At 36.3% G+C, this 21,173-nt stretch overlaps 2 protein-coding genes across 2 annotated transcripts; one reads left to right on the forward strand and one right to left on the reverse strand.

Moving 5' to 3' along the window:
• Positions 1-265: 265 nt before the first annotated feature.
• Positions 266-15,238, reverse strand: LOC114536840 (inosine-5'-monophosphate dehydrogenase 1b-like). Its single transcript, XM_028558178.1, has 15 exons — positions 15,057-15,238; positions 13,968-14,016; positions 13,376-13,451; positions 11,502-11,527; positions 10,237-10,423; positions 8,665-8,752; positions 8,484-8,599; positions 7,679-7,795; positions 5,675-5,801; positions 5,222-5,508; positions 2,929-3,015; positions 2,208-2,265; positions 1,864-2,007; positions 1,287-1,370; positions 266-990 (listed from the first exon to the last, which is right to left on the reverse strand). Exons 1-15 carry the CDS (start codon positions 15,143-15,145, stop codon positions 969-971), a joined length of 1,557 nt encoding a protein of 518 aa, XP_028413979.1. The 5' UTR covers positions 15,146-15,238; the 3' UTR covers positions 266-968.
• A 2,069-nt stretch (positions 15,239-17,307) lies between these two features.
• Positions 17,308-19,866, forward strand: LOC114536847 (histamine H2 receptor-like). Its single transcript, XM_028558187.1, has 2 exons — positions 17,308-18,019; positions 19,105-19,866. Exons 1-2 carry the CDS (start codon positions 17,405-17,407, stop codon positions 19,546-19,548), a joined length of 1,059 nt encoding a protein of 352 aa, XP_028413988.1. The 5' UTR covers positions 17,308-17,404; the 3' UTR covers positions 19,549-19,866.
• Positions 19,867-21,173: the final 1,307 nt, after the last annotated feature.

The following is a 21,173-nucleotide window of genomic DNA, read 5'->3' on the forward strand; positions in this document are numbered from 1 at the left end:
GCCCCCGAATGGATTTTTTATTTTGTAAGAGAGTCCAAACCATATAACTGTTAACTCAAATTAACTGCTATTTGCACGGGACTATCACTAAACGAAACAATTATAGGCATGCAATGAAATAAATACTAGTTGAAATCGAATGTGCATAAGAAAGAAAATTTTCTTCACTTCTCGAAATTAACGGCGTAAGATAGTCAATTTCCAACTTTATATTATACAAATCACAACATTGCGAGTCACAAAGAAATCGTGTTTATTACCGTCATAGTATAATTGTGTTGAGAAGCCGTTTAGAATAAGTACATAATTTCACGAACGTATTTCAGATTGATCTGAACATATTGATGATAATATTTACCACGTCTCAGAAACCTTTACCGGCTGATAATTCACTTATCCAAAAGGGACGTCATTGGGTTATATATCAAGCGAAAACTCTTCTTCTCTTTAAAACCTTTTTCTCTTGTAGTTCACCTATTTCTTGTTCAACAAGTTAGCTGTTTTACTATTTAGGCGTTTTAGCATTTTCTGTTGGTAGCAACTATAAAGAATCAGGCTTTATCTGGTTTTAGATTTCTCGAAATCGCTGAATAATCCTGCATTAACCCTGCATGCATTGTCCGAATAGGTGAATTTCAGCATGTATAAAGGTAAAGGTTTTTATTGAAAAGATTAAGAGTGTGTGATCAAAATTCAGATAACCACACTGAAACTTTTATTCAATTGAATCGCACATAAATGTACACCATTTGCTATTTAGTGACAATAAGAAACTATTGTCATTGCTTTTGCACCGCCACATACATAATATATGTATCGATGTACATATATAATATCTATTTCAATAACGAAAAATTTTGAGATCGGTTACAGACTGTAGAAGTAGTGGGCAAACAGTGTACATTTATGTTATGAATATTTACTCAAGCCATAAATCAATTCATAATATAATAATTTCCGAGGTATGCCTAAAATAACCGTTTTTCGTACCTAAAAGGGAAAAAAGGCATGTACTCAGTTTAGACGAAATTTAAAAGAGGCTGAAAGATGCGATACTTTAAAATAAAACCTCAATCGTTGAAATTGAGTTAGGATTAGGGCTAGGCTAGGTTTACGATTAGGAGTTGTGGAGTATACCAATGATATAAATTGTATGTTAAGTGTACAGAGGCTTGAGAAATATGTTCTTTAATGAAATTTTTGGTAAAAACGTTAACTACTTTATATTCGAAGCCTAAATTGGGAAAACAACCACACTTTAAATAACAAATTGTCGTTTAACTCACGAATGCAATCCGTGAACACCGCCTTCTATTTGCCCAGATACTGTCCTTCTTTCAAATCGTATCTCGCCACTGTACGTCATTGCCCTGCAAACGAGAACGTGTGGAAATGCGATTGAAAAAAAAATTAACTCAGATACATGGAAAAACGAATCGCCAAACTGGAGTCATGCACAAATTAGGGGATCGCAAATAGGCCACAAAAACTTTTTCGGTTTTGGAATGTAGCGTTATTTCATGGATAGAACTATAGCAATGCCAGAAATATTCCTGCTTCGTTTACAACTTGCAACTTTGCTGCGATTTATGCATGTGCCATTTTTATTTGATATAATCCCTATTTACATATGATGAGGGGCCGGTTGTATAAAACTCCCAGTTAAATCCTAGTTAACCCAGAAATACACGACTCTTACTGGCCAATTCTGTCCTTAACTACAGTTAAAAGTTAACTAGCTCGTTTGAATGAAAATGTAAACAGGACTAAATGGAAAAATGTGTTCGTAGTATAATGTGAAAAACTCAGGACTTACGAGGGTTTATAGAACCTGCCATTTGGCCCAAATATAGACGAACTCACCTCAATTTGTCCAAACTGCACGCACCAATATCTTGACATCCTTGTTGTATGCCAGTGATAAGGTACGGAACGAACCGATGGATCGTCCCTTTGTCTACCACGGACCCAGCAACGCCTTGGGCAACCTTCACTCTTGCACTTTCACTAAATATCAGAACACTCAATTTATTCCAAAAAATGTGTGTTTCATATATAGGCTATAGGCAAACAGAGCCAGTGCATTCTTTTTAATGAATAATGTGAAAAATTTAATCTCGTGGGACGATACATGACGTAAACGAGGATTCGCAATGGAAAGTGTTTAGCCCTCCTGTCACCACATAAAGAAGTTTATTCCAGCTTACCTAAAATATCTCGCCTGACTTGACTTGTTCGCATCCATAGCATTAAGTGATCCCATTCCTGTGATGAGAAAAAGAGCGTTGTAGATATTCGAAATATGTACAGTCAGGCCATAGAAATAATAGACATGTCTATCATTTCTACGAGTCAGCCACACGACCCACTTTGTTCTTATTTTATCAAGGTTGTGACTGCCGTTGTTGGACGTTATAACATACTGTCGGAGCAATTTTGACTATAGTGCAACATGCAAGCATTAAAACAAGTCGCTTAAATATACAACAATTGGAGATCTATTTCGTAATAATTTCAATATTTCCGCTTCTATACAGCTATTCTATAGTTTCAAACGTTTTTCAAACAAAAAAAATTCTTAATGTCTTTTCATGACGTATAAAACTACACTAGGACTACCTAAGAGCTGGTGGTGAAAGATTAAAATCATTTCATTTAAACCATCAAAATCACAAAACATGTCTAAACAAAATCTGGGGCCAGTTGTATAAAAGACAAGTTAACTCTTAACTGCAGTTAAGGACAGAATTGGCCAATGAGAGTTCTGTATTTCTGAGTTAACCATGACTTAACTATGCAAAATGTAGTTAAAGCATTTTATACAACTGGCCCCTGTATATCAGTAGGTGCTAAGCATTTTATTGTCAAAATCTATTAAGCGACTACTGACTACATGTATGTAAGAATTACTATAAATATGCAACATACCTCGATATTTCTTTAAACGAACACCATCGGCAAAGTAGTATTCACCCGGAGCTTCCGAGGTACCCGCAAGAAGTGAACCCATCATTACTAGCGAATGAAAAAGACAAATGAACCGAATTGACCATTCTGAAGTGAACAAAAATTCACCGTTCTACAAACAGCCCTATATATTGTTACGCAAGGCTTTATTGTGTTTAGATATATGCATGTTAAAAATAGCTGTAAAATAGGAATATCAATTGCATGACAGGGATTGGTGATTGATTTTTGCCGCAAGATGCCTGAGTAAATATAATTTTCGGCCATTCGCAATCATTAATCGCCTTTCCCTTTCATGTATGACATATCGTGGGTTTAAATAAGTAATTAGGTGAAAATAATTATCACCCTTATTTTCAGAGCTAATACCTGGATAAACAGTCTTAAGTCGTCACTTATCTTAATTGTCGTATTTTTTAAAAAAAATGTGCGTGCATGCTGTAGGCAATGCAAGCTCTTATGTCAAACAATTGTGGTTAAAATTTTGCGCGGTTGAGCATGTAATAGATTACGTCATCAAAAGTTCAATTCGGCAAAACGAGAGTGAAAATAGTTTAAGTTAAAATATATTGTTCACAGACGTATTATTTGTAAATTTTACTAGTTGTTGATGATAAATATTTTAAGTTGTGAAAATTTTTTAATATTGATCGATTGAACAGAAAACCAACTCGACTAGTGCGACAACGCCTTAAATAAACAAGATATGAGAGCTGGAGCGAGCTTCTAAGGCCAACCCACATTTCTAACTTACAACGCTGATTGGTGGGAGAAGGGTCAGCCCACTCTGGTTGATGACGTGAGCTAGTTTCCCTCAACCGTTACTATAAAAGGGCGAGCACAACACCCGAGCCTTCAGTGGATTAACGGAGTACAAATCATGTGAAACGTTGAAGAAGCTCAACAATACAGAACCGACGAAAAGACAGAACAGTAACGACGAAGATCCAGAAGATGGCTGTGATGCACTCACATTTAATCTCACTATAATACCGCTTCTCTGTTACAGTTTCAGAATGGACAAGAAGTTTTACTAAAGGAATTCTAAAGGAGCATGCGTTCGATTCATAGAGGAAGGTATTCTCAGATCGTGAAAGGAGGCAGAAGGGTGTTCAGTGCATTAAAGAGAGAAACGTCGGTACCAAAAATCCTCAGGTGCATGTGCATGGCGCTTGTTTCGACCCACATATATGATGAAGTGTTTCGACACGTCAGAGGACAAGTTTAAAAAGATTTATAGACCTGGCCTATCCCCAGCTATATTGGTTAGCAGGCTAACCTATAGAAATTGGTCAAGTGCATGATTGCCGGATGAACAGCATTAAAATTCGATCACTTTCTCTCAAATAGCTTGTAACCGATCTTTAAAATACTCACATAAAATACTTACAGCAAGACTACATGTAGTGAGGTTCGACGGATTTAAGGACGATCGACGCCAAAAATTTGTTTTTTACTGCCTACTGCACAAATTAAGATGCTGATACGCTCGCTCGCAAAACACAAGAAATAGAGTCATAGGTGGACGTCCACGAACAACAAAAGGAATGCAGTAAAGATCCCTGTGGAACACCATCTTTATTTGTTCGTGAAATGAACCAACTTAGGCTGCGCAACAGTTGAGATGCCAAAAAGCATTGCGGCATTTAAAGTAATACAGCCCCAGAAGTGTAACAGGTGCGGGTTGCTTGGGTTTAAATAGAAAGCAATATCAGTTTGAAAAACTAAAAATAGGGTTCAACTTTTAGCCCGTTATGAATACACACATGCGCTGTATACAAGAGTAATCATTAGATGATACTAAACAATTCTTCTGCAAGACACCTGATATTTTCTAAAAGGTCATGAAGTAGTGTGATGTCATTAGTTGTGTTATTTAAATATTATCTTACAACGTTCAATATCCTGAGAACGAAGAAGTTAACAAAATTCTACTAAAGCTCGTTTTAGGTTTTCTTTACAGTGCAACCATAAAAATAAAGGGGTAAAATTTCGTTGTAGATGCATGCATGCACTTTAAGCCGAAATATTTATATCTCAAGGCGGATTTCCATTGAGTGCAAAATGTCGCGCGATCGATTTTTTTTTGCGATCGCTTCCTTTTGAAATGTGTTCAATCAAGCACATGCATATATATGAGATTATGGTCCTATAAACTTTACTGTTGGTATTTTAAAAGGAAACAATCGCGAAAAGTTGATCGCGCGATTTTGCACTGAATGGAAATCTGTCTTAATGCTAAACGTTCACCTACCCGTAGATGCTCCCAAGGCCAAAGCCTTTGTGACGAATCCAACAGTCGATATTCCGCCATCAGCGATAACTGGTATTCCAAATTCTCTCGCGTAGTTTGCAACTTTGTAAACCGCAGTTCCTTGTGACCTTCCAACTGCCATAACCTCTTGTGTAATACATATCGAGCCGCTGCCCATTCCAACTCGCAAGCCGTCCACTCCGGCGTCGATTAAGTTCTTTGCTTGAGCGACCGTCACCACATTCCCGCCAATGATCTGGAGGCCGGGATATTGCTCTTTTATGTACCTGGAGGGGGAAAATTCAGTTACTTCATGTTATTGTAAGGAACCGAAAATTGCTCAATATTACGATTCATCGTTGTTTCTAACAAACTAACTACACATAGCTTAGCTTGAAAAAAACGACGAGAGAATGAAGTAAATAATGAAAAGACTGCTGTGTTTCCACATACTTGATCATATTTATTTGATATATCGAGTTTCCTTGGGACGAATCCAATACTATGACATCAACTCCAGCTTCAAACAAGGCTTTAATTCTGGGTTTGTCTTCTTCTCTTGTACTTACGGCTGCACCAACTGAAATAAATAAAGCGGTACATTAATAATGAACTGTTCGCAATCTACACGTGCACGTGCATGAAATACATCCAAATTTTAAGTTCACACGAAAGCCACGTCTTTTGTCATAAGTGTGAAAGATCGGAGTCAGACTAAATCTTGGATAGTCTATCTTTTAAACACAACGGAACAGCGAACTGTTGGATTGCGAAGAAGCATTTTCTCTACGCAAGTGAAATGAACGAGGTTCTTGGGGCTAGCTTTCCGCTCCACACATACGGTGGCAAAAAGCGAGCGCTGTATTATGCGGACATATACTTGCTCTTTCTGGAATCCATCACGTACGTTATCTCGCAATTAGCCATAATTCTGGTGAAGCGTCTTAGCAGCCTAAATCCCATGCATTGTTAAATGGTAGAGGCTATCCGTATGGTTCCTAAATCACTTACAGTACAAAATCACTATTACAATAAACCTACAAAACATTAACCCGACAATTTCATTCACATTGGTACATAACTTATATATCACCCAAAAATTGTCATCTACTCTAAAGCTTGTATCTCGAATTCACAAGATAACTGCGAGTTGCGACTTATGAGAAGCCCAGCACTACATAGAACTAAACTTTCGAAAATCATGACCGGAAGTAATTCTCAATGAATCTTCTTCTCTATAAATTCGCTTACAATGCCAACAACGGCTTGCAGGCAGAAATATGAAAGCAGTGAAATAGAATGCAAGCCATCATGACATTGTGATAAAGTTTGGTGGCGCGGTCTTTAGAACAAAGTACCTTTTACCCTCAAAGGTTTCGTTGAAACCTTTTACGCATTGGGCATTCGGATTTCCTTTCGGGAAAAAGAGGGAATATTGAGCGAATGGGTCAGGTTATTCAGATAGAAAGTGTAATGTGCGAAGAAAGTAAGAGCGAGGCACTTGACATAAAATTCTTCCATAAAAACGTCCAGCAGGAAGGCGAAATGAATAATTGTGTGTTCGTACAATATACGAGGAAGCGGAAGAACGTAATCGTTACAGACAAATTCGAGCTCTGGCTGAAGGCAACTTCACTAAGGCAAGTTTCACGAAATAATTACGATGAGGATGATGCCCACGGAAGTTATCCGAATCAATTTCTTACACGATTTAAATTTAAGTCAAGTACAGTGCGTGATCGGTGTTAACAGTTTAGTAAGTCGTCTACATCGTCATACTGTACTAGTGTATCGAAAAGTGCCAATAACAATAGGGGCTGGTTGTTGCTTTGGAAAATAGTTCTAACTATAGGTTAAAAATAATAATCATAAATTTCTAAAGCGCTCTTCCGAAAAATGTTCAAAAGCGCTAACTCGCGGAAAAAGGCTGTTCCCGAAACTAATGCATGGAAGAGGCTGTTCAAAAACATTTAAGAATAAGAGCCTTAATTAATTTCATTGCGTTCATTTTAAGAAATGCTGCATGTAGGATAATATTGTTGTTTTATGGTTCAGTCAACAACGACGCTGACACAAAAACATACAGTTATATTGCTATCACCTTCAGAGGTGTAGGAACCCGGGGCGAGTTAGCCATCCTCTCCCTATCAACATTTAAAGTCATGAGAGGTGAAAAGTTTTCTTTTTCTATGGCTAACATTGGTATGTCTAACATTTGGAAGATATCCGAAAGAATAAAATTAGTGAACGTCTCGCTGCAAAGAAGCTTTATCAAGCTCTGGGTTGTCATTCACGATATTTAGGGAACAGCACCGGGAATAGTAATATTGACATTAAAAAGTGCCCATGAAAGACTTCTGCCCCTCCTAACATTAACTTGCACGCGCAGATCACCGTGCAAAGCAACACAAATTCTATACTTCAACAAACAAATAATGATATATAACCATGATATACCCAGTAGCTGTTTAGTACTGTCCTTTGAAGCGAGAGGATACTCGCGGTTTTTCTTAAGATCAGACCTCGCAATTAACGACACCAGCTCATTTTTTTCGTTCACGATCGGTAATTTTCCTTGAAAATAGAAAAAAAATTCTTTAACATTACCCACGTGATTACCCATTGATAGAAAAGTATGAAGAAAGCCTGATATGTAGACTAAATGTTTTCTAATTTAATATATTTTCTGGCTTATTTAGTGGCCGGATTATTTCTAACTGCTCCAGGTAAGGTCTTGCAAGTACGTAAACCATGATCCCTTTCTGTCTGTTTTAGTCTGTTTTAGGAAATTTTAACGAATAATGGTTTCCTTAAAAGATTCGGCCCTTGGTGGTTTTCAGTAGGATGTCCTACAGTAAATGTGTTACTGAAATGCGTTTCACGTATTTCGCAACATTTCACATACATTGTTTCCAATCTCTGCCTTTACACTCTTTCATTACGTGAATTTCAAAGGTGTTAAAAAATTACAAAGCCTTGAGAGCTCAAGAACGTATACTAATTATAATCAATGCAAATTTATTCAACCGTTAATAATATTTGAGAAATAGAAAGCATTTTCGTGTTTTCATACAGTTCTACGGTTCCATGGAGTTTGAAAGAACAAGAAATAATATTTGATTTTGTGGATCACCAATTGAGATTGAAGCAATTTTCTACGTTATTTCTAGTTCCACCATGCAAACTTCCACAAGTGTTTCTGTAAGCGTTTCTATACTATAAGTGGCATCAAAAACATTCGTTAGAATCAACTGAAAATTACCTTTCTTGCTTTCTTGAAGTATTTTGTTTGCCTCTACCAAGGTGCAGCCAGCTTTGGCGACGATTAACTTATCTCTTGGAGTCATCACCTGTAAAACGTATCGATACGCCGTTAAACTCGACCTATTTTTTGCGCACATTTATATGAAATCGTTGTTGGCATTATGACACACCTCTGTCACCGTCGAACCGAGAGGCTGTCAGCATTGAGAAAGTCCACATCACGGTGTGTAACAATACCAAGTAACAGGCTCCCCATAGTACCGCTCTCTGAAAAATATGGAGTTACAGTAGGCACTTGTAATATGACGTATCACACAGGTAGTCCACCATCTTGGGTGGCCATTGTTTATTTTTAAGTAATTACTGCATACCATGGGAACCTCACACCCTTTTCGAAACAACAAATAGGACAAAATTACAAGCCACAGCGCTACAATGTCAGGTGCATTTTATGATGTTTCTTTCAAATATAGTAGCTGTATCTAATTTTGGCAAAATATACACATACGCTGTGGATTCGTGCACATTCGGATTATACCCGTCTCCGAGCTCTAAGATATATGAATAATCAACTATTCTGAAATAACAAAATATGTTTCATATGAGTCTGAAATCAATCACGAGTTAAAAAACACGAATAGGAGCAACACTTTATTTTGATCGAGATGATCTAAGGAGGAGAATTATCAACTAATGACTGATTAGGGCTGCTTTTCCGAAGTTCTACACACATGCGTCTGTGATTTTATAAGCTCAATCACGCCCACGCTCACTAAATGAAAGATATTATGTCAGTTCATTAGGTACTTAAGACCCTTGAAAGATCAAGTACGAGCACTCGAAAGTGCTTGAAAGTACTAGAATCGTAAATAAGCACCATGAACCATCTATAAGTAAATTTACTCCACAATTTTGTGTTGGTTTACCACGACTTAAGCCCCGTTTACATTACATGCACTCGATTTATTGGCACAGCATGGCTAAAATGGGTAAAATTGTGTGCCCAAATTTTATTAGTGTTCAGGCTACCAAAACAAAGACAGAGCACAGATGACATGGGTAAGTTTACCCTGACTTGGTGTGCCTATTATAAGGTCACTGATCACACGATCCAATTTTGTTGGATCCAATTAACTTCTGACGTATGAAATGTAGTCGGTTATTGATAAAGCAGTACTGCATTGACCTCAGTGGATTTGCTGCTCATATACATTACAAGACAACAGACTATAAAACATCCATCAGAGGTGAATTGGATCCAACAAAATTGGATCGTGTGAACAGACCTTCACACCATCTGTGGGTAAATTTACCCGAACATTTCGTGTTAGTTTACCATGACTTAGTGTGCCTATCACACCAGTTGTAGGTAAATTTACTCAAACATTTCGTGTTAGTTTACCATGACTTAGTGTGCCTATTACACCATCTGTAGGTAAATTTACCGGAACATTTCGTGTTAGTTTACCATGACTTAGTGTGCTTATCACACCAGTTGTAGGTAAATTTACTCAAACATTTCGTGTTAGTTTACCATGACTTAGTGTGCCTATTACACCAACTGTAGGTAAATTTACCAGAACATTTCGTGTTAGTTTACCCTGACCTGGTGTACGGACAATGAACAATGAGAACTCAGAAATTAAGAGTGATTCCAAATGACTGTCATTACATGGTTTTAAAGCGACACGTCGATTTCAATAGACTAACTATATACGTACATGATGAAAGCCATTATACTAACATCTAACCTGTAACCGGTATTCCAGAAAAGCCTTGTTTGTCTTTAATATCAAAAATATCTTTCACAAGAGCATCGGGACCTACGGCGACGGGATCGATAATAAAACCTTGTTCGAAACGCTTAACTTTCCGAACTTCGTTAGCTTGATTTTCAATCGAACAGTTATGATGAATGATGCCAATGCCACCTTGCAACTGCAAGAGAACACGAGGTAAATTGTCAGCATTGTAGCTATATCTGTGATTGCGGCATTAAAATTAATATGAAACTTTTATTAGTATAATAAAAGAAGTTAATATCGAAGAGTTGGCTCTCGCTTGGGTACCTAGCCGGGTGTTTGGCACGGGGGTATTTTCCCCGGGCCTTAGTATTTATATGGTTTGCCTTGTTGTTTATTTGCTTATTATCGCTTCGTTCGCCCCGCCTTCCTCCCCTGACATTCCACCCGCCTGGGGATGGTGTCCCTTTATTGTTTTTTAGTTTAGCTTCCTAGGTTCACTTAATTTGCAAAAGACTCCTGCGGTATGTATCTAATTATTTACTATGTGTGCATCGTGTGTGTTCTTGTTTTTCTTCCACGGTTTTCACTTCTGTGATTCCGTGTGACAGTGTGATCACGGGATGGAGAGGGTACCGTTTAGGTTCCATATCTGATGGACGTACGCATGATTGAAAATGACAGTAAAGACTACGCATCGCCAACCTCGTTCGCTTCGCCGAGCTCGTTCGCTTCGCCGTGCTGCCGTCTCCATCCCTACCGATCCGCAGCGGGCATAACCAGTTAGGTTACTATAGTCATAGTATTAAGTAAGCCTCGCCTAGCCTCGTTGGGCCTTATCTGAGTATATTAGCTAATGTTCAATCAAATAATTCTGATAGGATTTTTAGCGATATACAGGGTGTCCTAAAAAACCCAAATGAAAATTAATAGAACTATACGCAAGATATAATGAATTTCATGTTTTAATTTTTGTGCAGTATGAAAGAAAGAATTATCAAGCTTCCTGATTATGCCATTCTTTAGTTCACAACAGCAAGAAATGATCAAATATTTTTAAAATGAAAATTAGTGATCGAAATCGAACTTCAGTGCCCGATTGAAGGCAAAACTGAGGAAAATTACATTTATAATTTATGAGCTTTATTATGCACCACATATAAGACTGCCTGTTTAATTCCCATGCAGCGGTGAGACAATGTGGAAACAAAAGTTCCTAGTGGCAAAACTAAAAACATCGCCTTTAAATTTATACTAAGATACTGGTAACTTACTGCCATTGCGATAGCCATTTTTGATTCTGAAAAGTAAAGAAAAGAGGAGATTTTTACCCTATAGTAGGACTTAATTTAGCATATACGAGGAAGTTGACAAACAGTCAATATACAGTGGTGATCAAAAGTCTAAGTCCAGTCGATAATTTTTCTTATATTACGATAATTTACAATAAGAGATATCTTGTGAGTTGAGATTGGATATGTTGATCTGAACTTGCGTATTTTATGATAGTAATGCCTCCCATAGATTTCTCGTTAATTCTCATATTTAAGTCGAATAAGAGATGCGTATTGTTCTTTTTGTGGACCAAAGATGGCAAAGAGAGGGCCAGCAATGAGGGTCTCGAAAATTGCGAGAAATTGAGATGAGGTTATATGTGTCGAACGTTTTGTAAATCAGGTTCGCATTCAATTTAATAAAAATCTGCGAGACCAAGAGCTACTCCTGCAAAGGAAAAAGGAAAAAAAGCAGAAGGAAACCAGTTGACTGTCTTTAATCAATGGCGAAATAGAATTGAACCAGTAATGCTAACAAAACTGTTTCACTCTATCCCACAATAGTCAAAGCTGTTTTGAAACGTAAGACAGGTCATACAAAATAGAACAGTGCCATTTTGTGTTATATCCTAATAGTTCAACTCTATTCCATGATTTCCATGATTTATTAAGATCAGTTCACTGGTTTTCCTTCTACTTTCTTTCCATTCTCCTTTGAAGCAGTAGCCCTTGGTCTCGCAGATTTTCATTTACTTGAATGCGAACTTGACTCACAAAACGTTTCCAACTTTTCGTTCGAATTTGACACATATAACCTCATCTCAATTTCTCTCAACTTTTTGAGACATCCCATCATTATTGGCCATCTTTGGTCCACAAAAAGAATAAAACGCATTTCTCATTCAACTTAAATATCATGAGAATTAACACAGTAGCGTGGCCAGAACAATAATTGGGGGGCGCATATTCATATATTCGTGATACGCAGGATTAATTTTTTTTCAAGTCAATTGTCTTTACAGTCTGTTAACATGAATATATGAATATGGGCCCCCCAATTATCGATGCTGGCTACGCCACTGAATTAACAAGATATCTACAGGAGGCATTACTATCATAAAATATGCAAGTTCAGAACAACATATCCAATCTCTAACTCACAAGACATCATTTAGTGTAAATTATCCTAATGTAAGAAAAATTATCGACTGGACTCAGACTTTTGATCACTGCTGTATTTGGTTGATTAAATAAAATTGAAAAACAAAAATAATTTTCAACAGTAGGAAAAAAAAGGGAAATAGGCCATGACACAAGAATGAGTCCCCAGGTCCTACCCTACCCTGAGTTTCAGCCCAGCAAACTGGGGCCAAAGTACTTTTTAATTACATGGCAAGTTTCAGCCCGGGCTGTGTTATGACACGTCAGAATTATTTTAAGACCAGGGCTGAAATTTCAGGGTTGAGTTTGTAAAGGCTGGGAGTAGACCTATTTCGATTCTTTGAGCGATTTAAAATCCCGAATGACAATAACTTGACCTTTAAGGGGCTATGACTGCACATAAAAATTAAATATACAAACCAAAACGCATTGTCCGGGTTTAAGTTTATTTATGATTATATGACAACAACACTAAGTTTCAACCTGGGCTGAAATTCTTGTCATGTAATCACGTATGCAATTTTGTTGGGATTTTATAACAACCCCGGGCTGAAGTTTCACAGTTAGCCAGGCTGAAACTCAGCCTGAGCTGGAATTCCTGGAAACACTCCATGTAATTGGCCCTTTAGTTTATAAATAGGGAAATGGTTCTATTTTGAAGATAAAATTGTGATGCAAGCAAAACCTGAATGTTGTTTGTCAATTAACCATACCAGTGACAGTGTCCATAGGTGAGCTAATCAATGGTGTCTTTAATGTTATTTTTCTTGTAAGTGAAGATGTTAAGTCCTAGAAAAATTGCAAGTGAATGAATAATAATTAATTGGTAAAAAGAGTTCTTATAAACGAGTAAAAAACATAATTTAATTTTATGTTGGTACTAAAAATTCTTCAAACTGGATGTATAAACTCATACAAAAATCTAAAGTTTTTCAGCATCTTTCAACTAGCAAAACACATGATTGCAAATTGCATGCATTGAGCTTGACTTAAAATGCCTTAAAACAGAAAACTATGAAGAAGCAAACTATGTACATATTCACTTATTACACAGAACTCACTAACAGACGTATCTAAATTGCATCACATGATATAAGTCAAAGATATCACTAATATTAGTCATGTCAGCTGGCCATGGCAAGTCTGTTTTAGAAAAAAGCAATTTCCACATTTCATTTCATATTCACTTCTTGCACTGTTGAAGGCTCAGGTTTATATACCCAAAGCTTTGTGTATTGCAAAAAATATAAGTGTAATTAACCTTCAAACTAATATTTATGCACCCATGGTTTGCAATGTACCTACCACTTTATCTGGAGTAAAGTCAATGTAACCAGGTAAGATGATGAAATCACTGCAAGAAGAAATATATATTATTAGACTTAGGACTATTATCATCAATTATCCATTTCTTGCATATTTAGTTATTAATATATTACAACCATAGCAACAAGCTATAAGCCATTAACAGCGCAGTGTAACCCTTGGAGGGATGGGGTTTCTTGCAACAAAATGGTAGAATATACTTGATGTGGTAGAAAAAATGAATGCTAACTGCTAAGGGATTTTTTAGCACTAGAATAATTATTGATTCAGCTTTATATATATACTTCACATATAATAGCAATAGAATAACCAGCTGGTAAGATACTTTTTCTGCTTATTCTTTTGCTCAAAAAATTGTCTGGCTCTCCTTCCTTTGCAATTATCGACGGGTGCATTGTGAGACGTTGTAGCATTAAATAAATTGAAAGAGAGATCGTATTTGCATAGAGGGATTACATTTGCAGAGAGCTATATATTTTGAAAGGATTTGTCAGTTACTATATCAGATATTTATGTGCGATGACACATTGGTTGATGGTTGTATTTTTCGAGCTGTTTTCATTTTTACTAAGCTTAATTGAATACGTATGTACATTTATCACATCCTAGTCGCCCTATACAGTAGAGTGACGGGTCCATGATCCGTCCATCATCTGCCATTGTTCATATTTCCAAAAGGCAGCAAACATTCATTTTGGTAAATTCGTTATTGTGGCATTCGTACCCTTGTAAATTCGTTATTGAGGCATTCGTTCCCTTATAATATGACAAGTAATTTGTTGCCCCAAATAAGATTAGGATTGCACAATAGTAATCCACGATCTGTAAACTTCAAGAGTGGAGAATGCCGAGGAGAATACGAAACCTCTCTACTTTAAGAGGGGAAAAGTCACATTCGCTTTGATCTGCGCAATATCATTATAAGTCTCAAACCCCGTCCACAGCAGGAAATATAGCTCAGAAAGCCAGTTTCATAGACATAGTCCTAATTGTGCTCTGATGTTCAAAATGCATTTTCCGGTCGTATTATATGTCATATTTCCCAATTAAAATGAAAATCGCACATACTTATATGTAATGCCGTGCCCTGATTCTAGCAGTTGCTTCGCCGAAAGGCCATCTTCATGTTCGCTCATCTCTGGAACGGTATGTGCCATGTTATACAAGTGTATCGACACCAAATTTCAGCGTCGTTCTGTCTTCCTCGCACCTATATAGTTTATGCTTTGTACTGCTGTAGCCTGTAGTGCTGTTGATCAATTGATATGAATAAATATATATAAAAGGCCATGTGTTATTGCGTACCGCTTGGTCATTTCCGGTTTTTTTGTTTCCGCTCGGTTCATATGGTTCATCTTTCAGACTACCACGGTCAGGGAGCTGCGTTGCAGAATGCAGAGTCTCCAAACAACTTCGAATCAAATGTTGTATACCAACTGTCATTTGACGCAAAATTCATCCTCACAGAACTTTTTACCTATTTGATTTAATTAAACGTAAAAGCTATAAAAGCAGACAAACTTAACAATAATCCATTGAATGTAGGGCTAACTTAGATATTCCGCGACAACCGCCTTGCGATGTCTAATTCCTTGCGAGTTAATTCGAATCCCAAGGGAGTGAAGGGACATCAAATGAAACATTCTTTGAAACATTCCACTAAATGCAACTTGAATTATGACTTTATTTTATTCCTAAGAACAATTCTTTGATTTCTTTCGTGTAATTCTTATTCTTAAAAGTAAGTTTGCAATGGTAAAACCTACAGTTAAGCGGTTAAAAACTTTCCAAGGGAGTGGCAAGTATTTTCGAATTAATTTAATAGCCAATTTTTGTCGCTATTTTCATCAATTTTGAAAGTAACTGGAGACATCAAATGCTTGTACTAGTATCTCCGGCAACATCGTCATCAGTTATTTAGTGTTATATATGAAATCAATCAGCTCGATAGCTTTTATAGTTTTTGAGTTATATCAAAACAAACAGGTAAAGTTTTTTTGGGATACCCGGTATACAGGGCCTATATTATATTATTATACACTTGATTGACTTCATATAATCGGTTTTGAAGACTATATATATATATATATATATATATATATATATATATATATATATATATATATATATATATATATATATATATATATATTTATTATATGACTAGTGTTTGTTTTTGTAAATCCTGCAATTTGATTGGCTGCTGACGAGGCGGAATTTTCCCATGTTGCCCACGGGCAATACGCTCAATTTTTATTGCCCTCGGGAAAAACAACAGCAATTCGAAATGAATTATTATTCGTGTTTATGGTTTTCCCAAATTAAGTCATATAATAAATAACTTACTGACTTCGATTGTTCGGTCTGTACGGTAAAATATCAAACCGAGGTCGTGCCGTATTGACCTCGCTATCGCTCGGTCAATACGGCACGACCTCGGTTTGATATTTTACCGTACAGACCTCACTCTCAGTCAGTAAGTTCTTAATATACACCCATTTGCAAAAACGTTGGCCGCAGATAGATATATAGATAGATACTCGAAATCTAATTAGAATTGCATATGTTGAGTAATATGATTGAAATCCCATGCAAATGTAATCATATGCAATTCTAATTAGACTTCGAGTATCTATCTATCTATCTATCTATCTGCGGCCAACGTTTTTGCAAATGGGTGTATATATATATATATATATATATATATATATATATATATATATATATATATATATATATATATATATATATATATATATATATTATATATATATATATATATACATATATATATATATATATATTTATATATATATATATATATATATATATATATATATATATATATATATATATATATATATATATATATTATATATATATGTGCATGCATGTATTTGCACGCATTCACGTTCTATACTGTGCACATGCAGTGACCATCAATAATGCATGCACAAAGCGTCACCTTAAAATATTCCCCTATCGTGGTCACCCTTATCCGTAGGGCAAGTTTCTCAGTCCAATGTGAGTGGTCTTCACCTGTGAGAAGAATGGAGCGGAAACAAGAATGATCGGACAATAGCCCAGACAATAAATAATCTACAACAAAAATATTTCATTGAAAACACCTGATATAGAACAAAGTCTCATAAGCTTGTCTTATAAACTGCATAATTTGCCTATAAACCCAAGAACTAAAACTTCTTTAGTTGTTTTTTTGGGGGGAAACCATACGCGAGGAGGGATAATATCCGCGTCGCTGCCCAATCCGTGTCCGGAGAGACCGGGAAGACACTTTCTGGGGGGGGACAATAGGGACCTTACGTTCGGTCGACGTTGTCGTAGTGCCAGCGTAAGGTCTTTAATATCCGCTAGGACACCGGAACTTGAAAGTACATGGCTTAGTCTTGTCATTTATGGTCAAGAAGGCAATGTATCTCGATTGGGTTTCGTCTGGCTGCCGAAATGCGACATCGCCATCGGAATTATCGACGATTACAGCTTCATTCTCGTTCGTACTTCTTATCATCACAGTTCCAACCAATCTATTTGTCTGTTTATCCATAATCATCGATCCAAATAAAGAACTTCGCACACAATTTAACTGCTTTACCTTCAACCTTGCTCTGGCAGACTTACTCGTTGGCTGTTTAACGGAGAGTCTAGCTGTATTTATCCACATCAAACAAAGCATCGATACGGAATTCGGTCATAGAGACTATCCAATGATCCAAAAGCTGCTACATATTCCATATTTTATCGCATCTTGTGCTTCCGTTTTGAGCATTTCAGCGTTAGCATTCGAAAGATGGCTTGCGTTGACATCGCCATTCAAATATCGTGTGTATTTTAGTGTCAAGCTCTGTGTCTTGATTTCCGTTATTATTTGGATAATAGCCCTTAGCTACGGTGCAATGAATATCTGGTTGGATTATATACTGGAGAATTTCATACTTGTGAACACAGCTTTGTTGTTTACAGGCACCGTGGTCAGTTTTGCCTGTTTAAGGATTCGCTGTACACTATTACAGGTAATTCGTACAAGAGTAGTATGTTGTGCTTTTAACCATAAGACCATATTACCATATAGAGATATGTATTCTATTTGCTCGCGGTCCCCCAGTGCGAATCATTTGAAATATCCGTTAATTTTCCAAGTTCTTACCTGGGTTATACGATATTTAAGCGTTGCATTTACAACGGAAGTGACTAAACTTTATCTTTGTTATCTAAATTAATTAAGAATTTCTTTCACTTTGTAGAGCATCCGGTCGTTTTGTTTTTTATTTGTTAGATGATAAATTCAGTGGTGTCGATTAATTTTATTTCGTGATGATTTATTCGCTCAACAATTGTACTTATATTATATTATATATATATATATATATATATATATATATATATATATATATATATATATATATATATATATATATATATATATATATACACCCATTTGCAAAAACGTTGGCAGCAGATAGATAGATAGATAGATACTCGAAGTCTAATTAGAATTGCATATGATTACATTTGCATGGGATTTCAATATCATCTATCTATCTGCGGCCAACGTGTGTAAAACAATGTGCCCTCCCGGCTATCACCAGAGCGCAATGGTGACTCCTGCACTTGGGACACAGGACGTACGGTTACACATTGTTGGAATTGTATAGTGAAGTCACCAGAGTGCTCAAACTTATACAAGTGAGCTTTGCATAATATATATATATATATATATATATATATATATATATATATATATATATATATATATATATATATATATATATATATATATATATATATATATGATAACAAGAAAACACGCAAGAAGCTAGGACAGTTTAGGACTGCTCTTCTGGTTATAACAACGTGAGGTCATAAAAAACACTAGTACATTTATCTAAAAGCATAGCGAACCTAAATGTTGTTAGATACAGCACATCGTAATTCAACGAAGTACGAATTTCATCGTATTCAAATTCCTGGAGGACGTGAACGTCATTTTTCGGTCGGTCTTCACTCTGGATTATGGTAGCTAAACGAATGTTATATATTATAGGTTTTCACTGCATGCTTATATACTATAATGCCGTAATAGTGTTCTCGTTTTCAGGTCTCAAAGAACTTGGAATTAGAAGGTTTGCGCTCGTCTCAAAGAAACGACGCATACATTCAAAATCAATTAACAAAGACATTCGTGCTGATGATTGGCGCCTTGATGTGTTGTTACATCCCTGCATGTACTGCAGTGTATTACATGAACCTATGCAGTCCCTGCAACTGTGACGTGATCGAGTGGCTACGCGATCTTGTATTTTGGCTAATACTGCTAAATTCGGCAATGGATCCTTTCATATATGCCCTTCGCACCAGACCATTTCGTGATGCAGTGCGAAAAATCTTATCGTGTAAATGTGGACAGAGGAGAAGCGAAAGACAGCAAAGATTTACTGCCACTTTTCAGAACAGGAAGGGTTATGGAAAGCTAGCTAAACTTGTTCCTAACCAGAAAACATATGGCTCAACAAGTACAGCGAGTACTGACATCTCGCAATAATTACATTTAAGCATGGTTCACACTTGTCCTTGGTGCGCAAAATGCTTTGTCTATCGGAAAGTAATACAATGGATCCCCGATTCTTAGGAGCTAGTGCATGTGAACCAGGTCTAATGGAGTGTCTAAATTCAGTAGGCATTTAACTATTAAAACTGCATCACAATTGTTCGCAGATGGCTGAACACGAGGTCGAAACCGAGACGAAATCGAGGTTTTTATTTAGTGACATTTTACCGAGCCTTGCGAGGCGATTGTTTTACAAAAAAAATTAAAATAAATGTTTTACAAAACGTGAACCCGATATTTACAAAACGATATTTTATGCAAAATAAAATACGTTCTATGGTGTCTAATTTTATTTTGCATAAAAAGCTACGGTTTTTTTTGTTATTTTGCGTTATTTTGCATAAAATACTACGTCCAACGTAGTTTCTATTTCGAAATAATTTTAGGCCATTTCTTTCGCTTGTTTCGTGGTTTTAGCTTGAGCATTTTCTCTAGAATTACTGATTTCTGTATGCATTTGTCACTTTGACAAAAACAACTCGTCGCCATTTTGAAAATTCCGCTTTGGCCAAAGATTATATGTAACATACTGAAAATTTTGATCGAACGCAACATTCTGATTAAACGCCTAATTACAAGTATGAAAATTCATGCGTGCATTAATTATTGGTGCAAAATTAATAGAGGAGGAATCAGTCTGTACAAAATGATCTCAATCGAAGGGCGTAGTCTGAGACAGGTAGTTTTATTAATATAATTATATATAATTATAGAGGACGCTTTATTTAATTAAGGGCAACATATTATAAAGCCAATTCATGTTGTTACTTCAGCAGCAGCTTGTGTCTTACTTTAGTCGCGTAAAGGTCAGTCACACCAAATAGGACGGTTATTTTAAGATTGAGATCGCCAAGAAGAAGCTGAATTCCTGCGTAACCCAGGAGTATACATCAGGTAAGTGGACGCAGTGGCGGATCTTCGATTGGGAAGAATTTTTACAACCGCTCTAAAGTATACCGTGTGCATTCATTGGTGTAGATCTTTATTGTAAAAACAGTTTGGGATGTTTAAGATTACGCATACATCACTTATATAGAAGAAATTTCCACAGTTCTAACTTGCAACGCTTGCTATTCCCATTTTAAAACTTCTATTTGAAATGTCATAGATAAATAAGCTAATATATACTATAATTTATCTTGCCTTATGGACCCGTCACTAATTTAGACGTAAAATTAATGTTTTCCGCTCTGCTTAATTGTTCATAATATAGTTAAATACATAATATCACAGTTTAGAAAGATGGAAAGTTACAAAAAAACAAAAAAGGCCTTCCTCTTCCTAACTAAATTGATATTACAGAACAAAAGTGTAATTTTTTTTCTCATTCTTGATATGAATTGACAGGAAATTGTTATGAGATCGATATGCCATTATCTTTTATAACATGGAAACTTGAATTCATTACTATACGATCACATGCAGTTTCAAAAGTCAGACAGGAAGACGAACAACTCAGTTACCGGTACCCAACATTCCGCTTCCCCCTCAATTTTAGAAAGACATAATTACAAATGATAAATGCTGTTGGAAATTAAATAGAGTGACGGAGAGTGAAG

Source organism: Dendronephthya gigantea, unplaced genomic scaffold (genome assembly GCF_004324835.1).
Source record: "Dendronephthya gigantea isolate DGI-Jeju-01 unplaced genomic scaffold, DenGig_1.0 000149F, whole genome shotgun sequence".
Classification (NCBI taxonomy): domain Eukaryota; kingdom Metazoa; phylum Cnidaria; class Anthozoa; order Malacalcyonacea; family Nephtheidae; genus Dendronephthya; species Dendronephthya gigantea.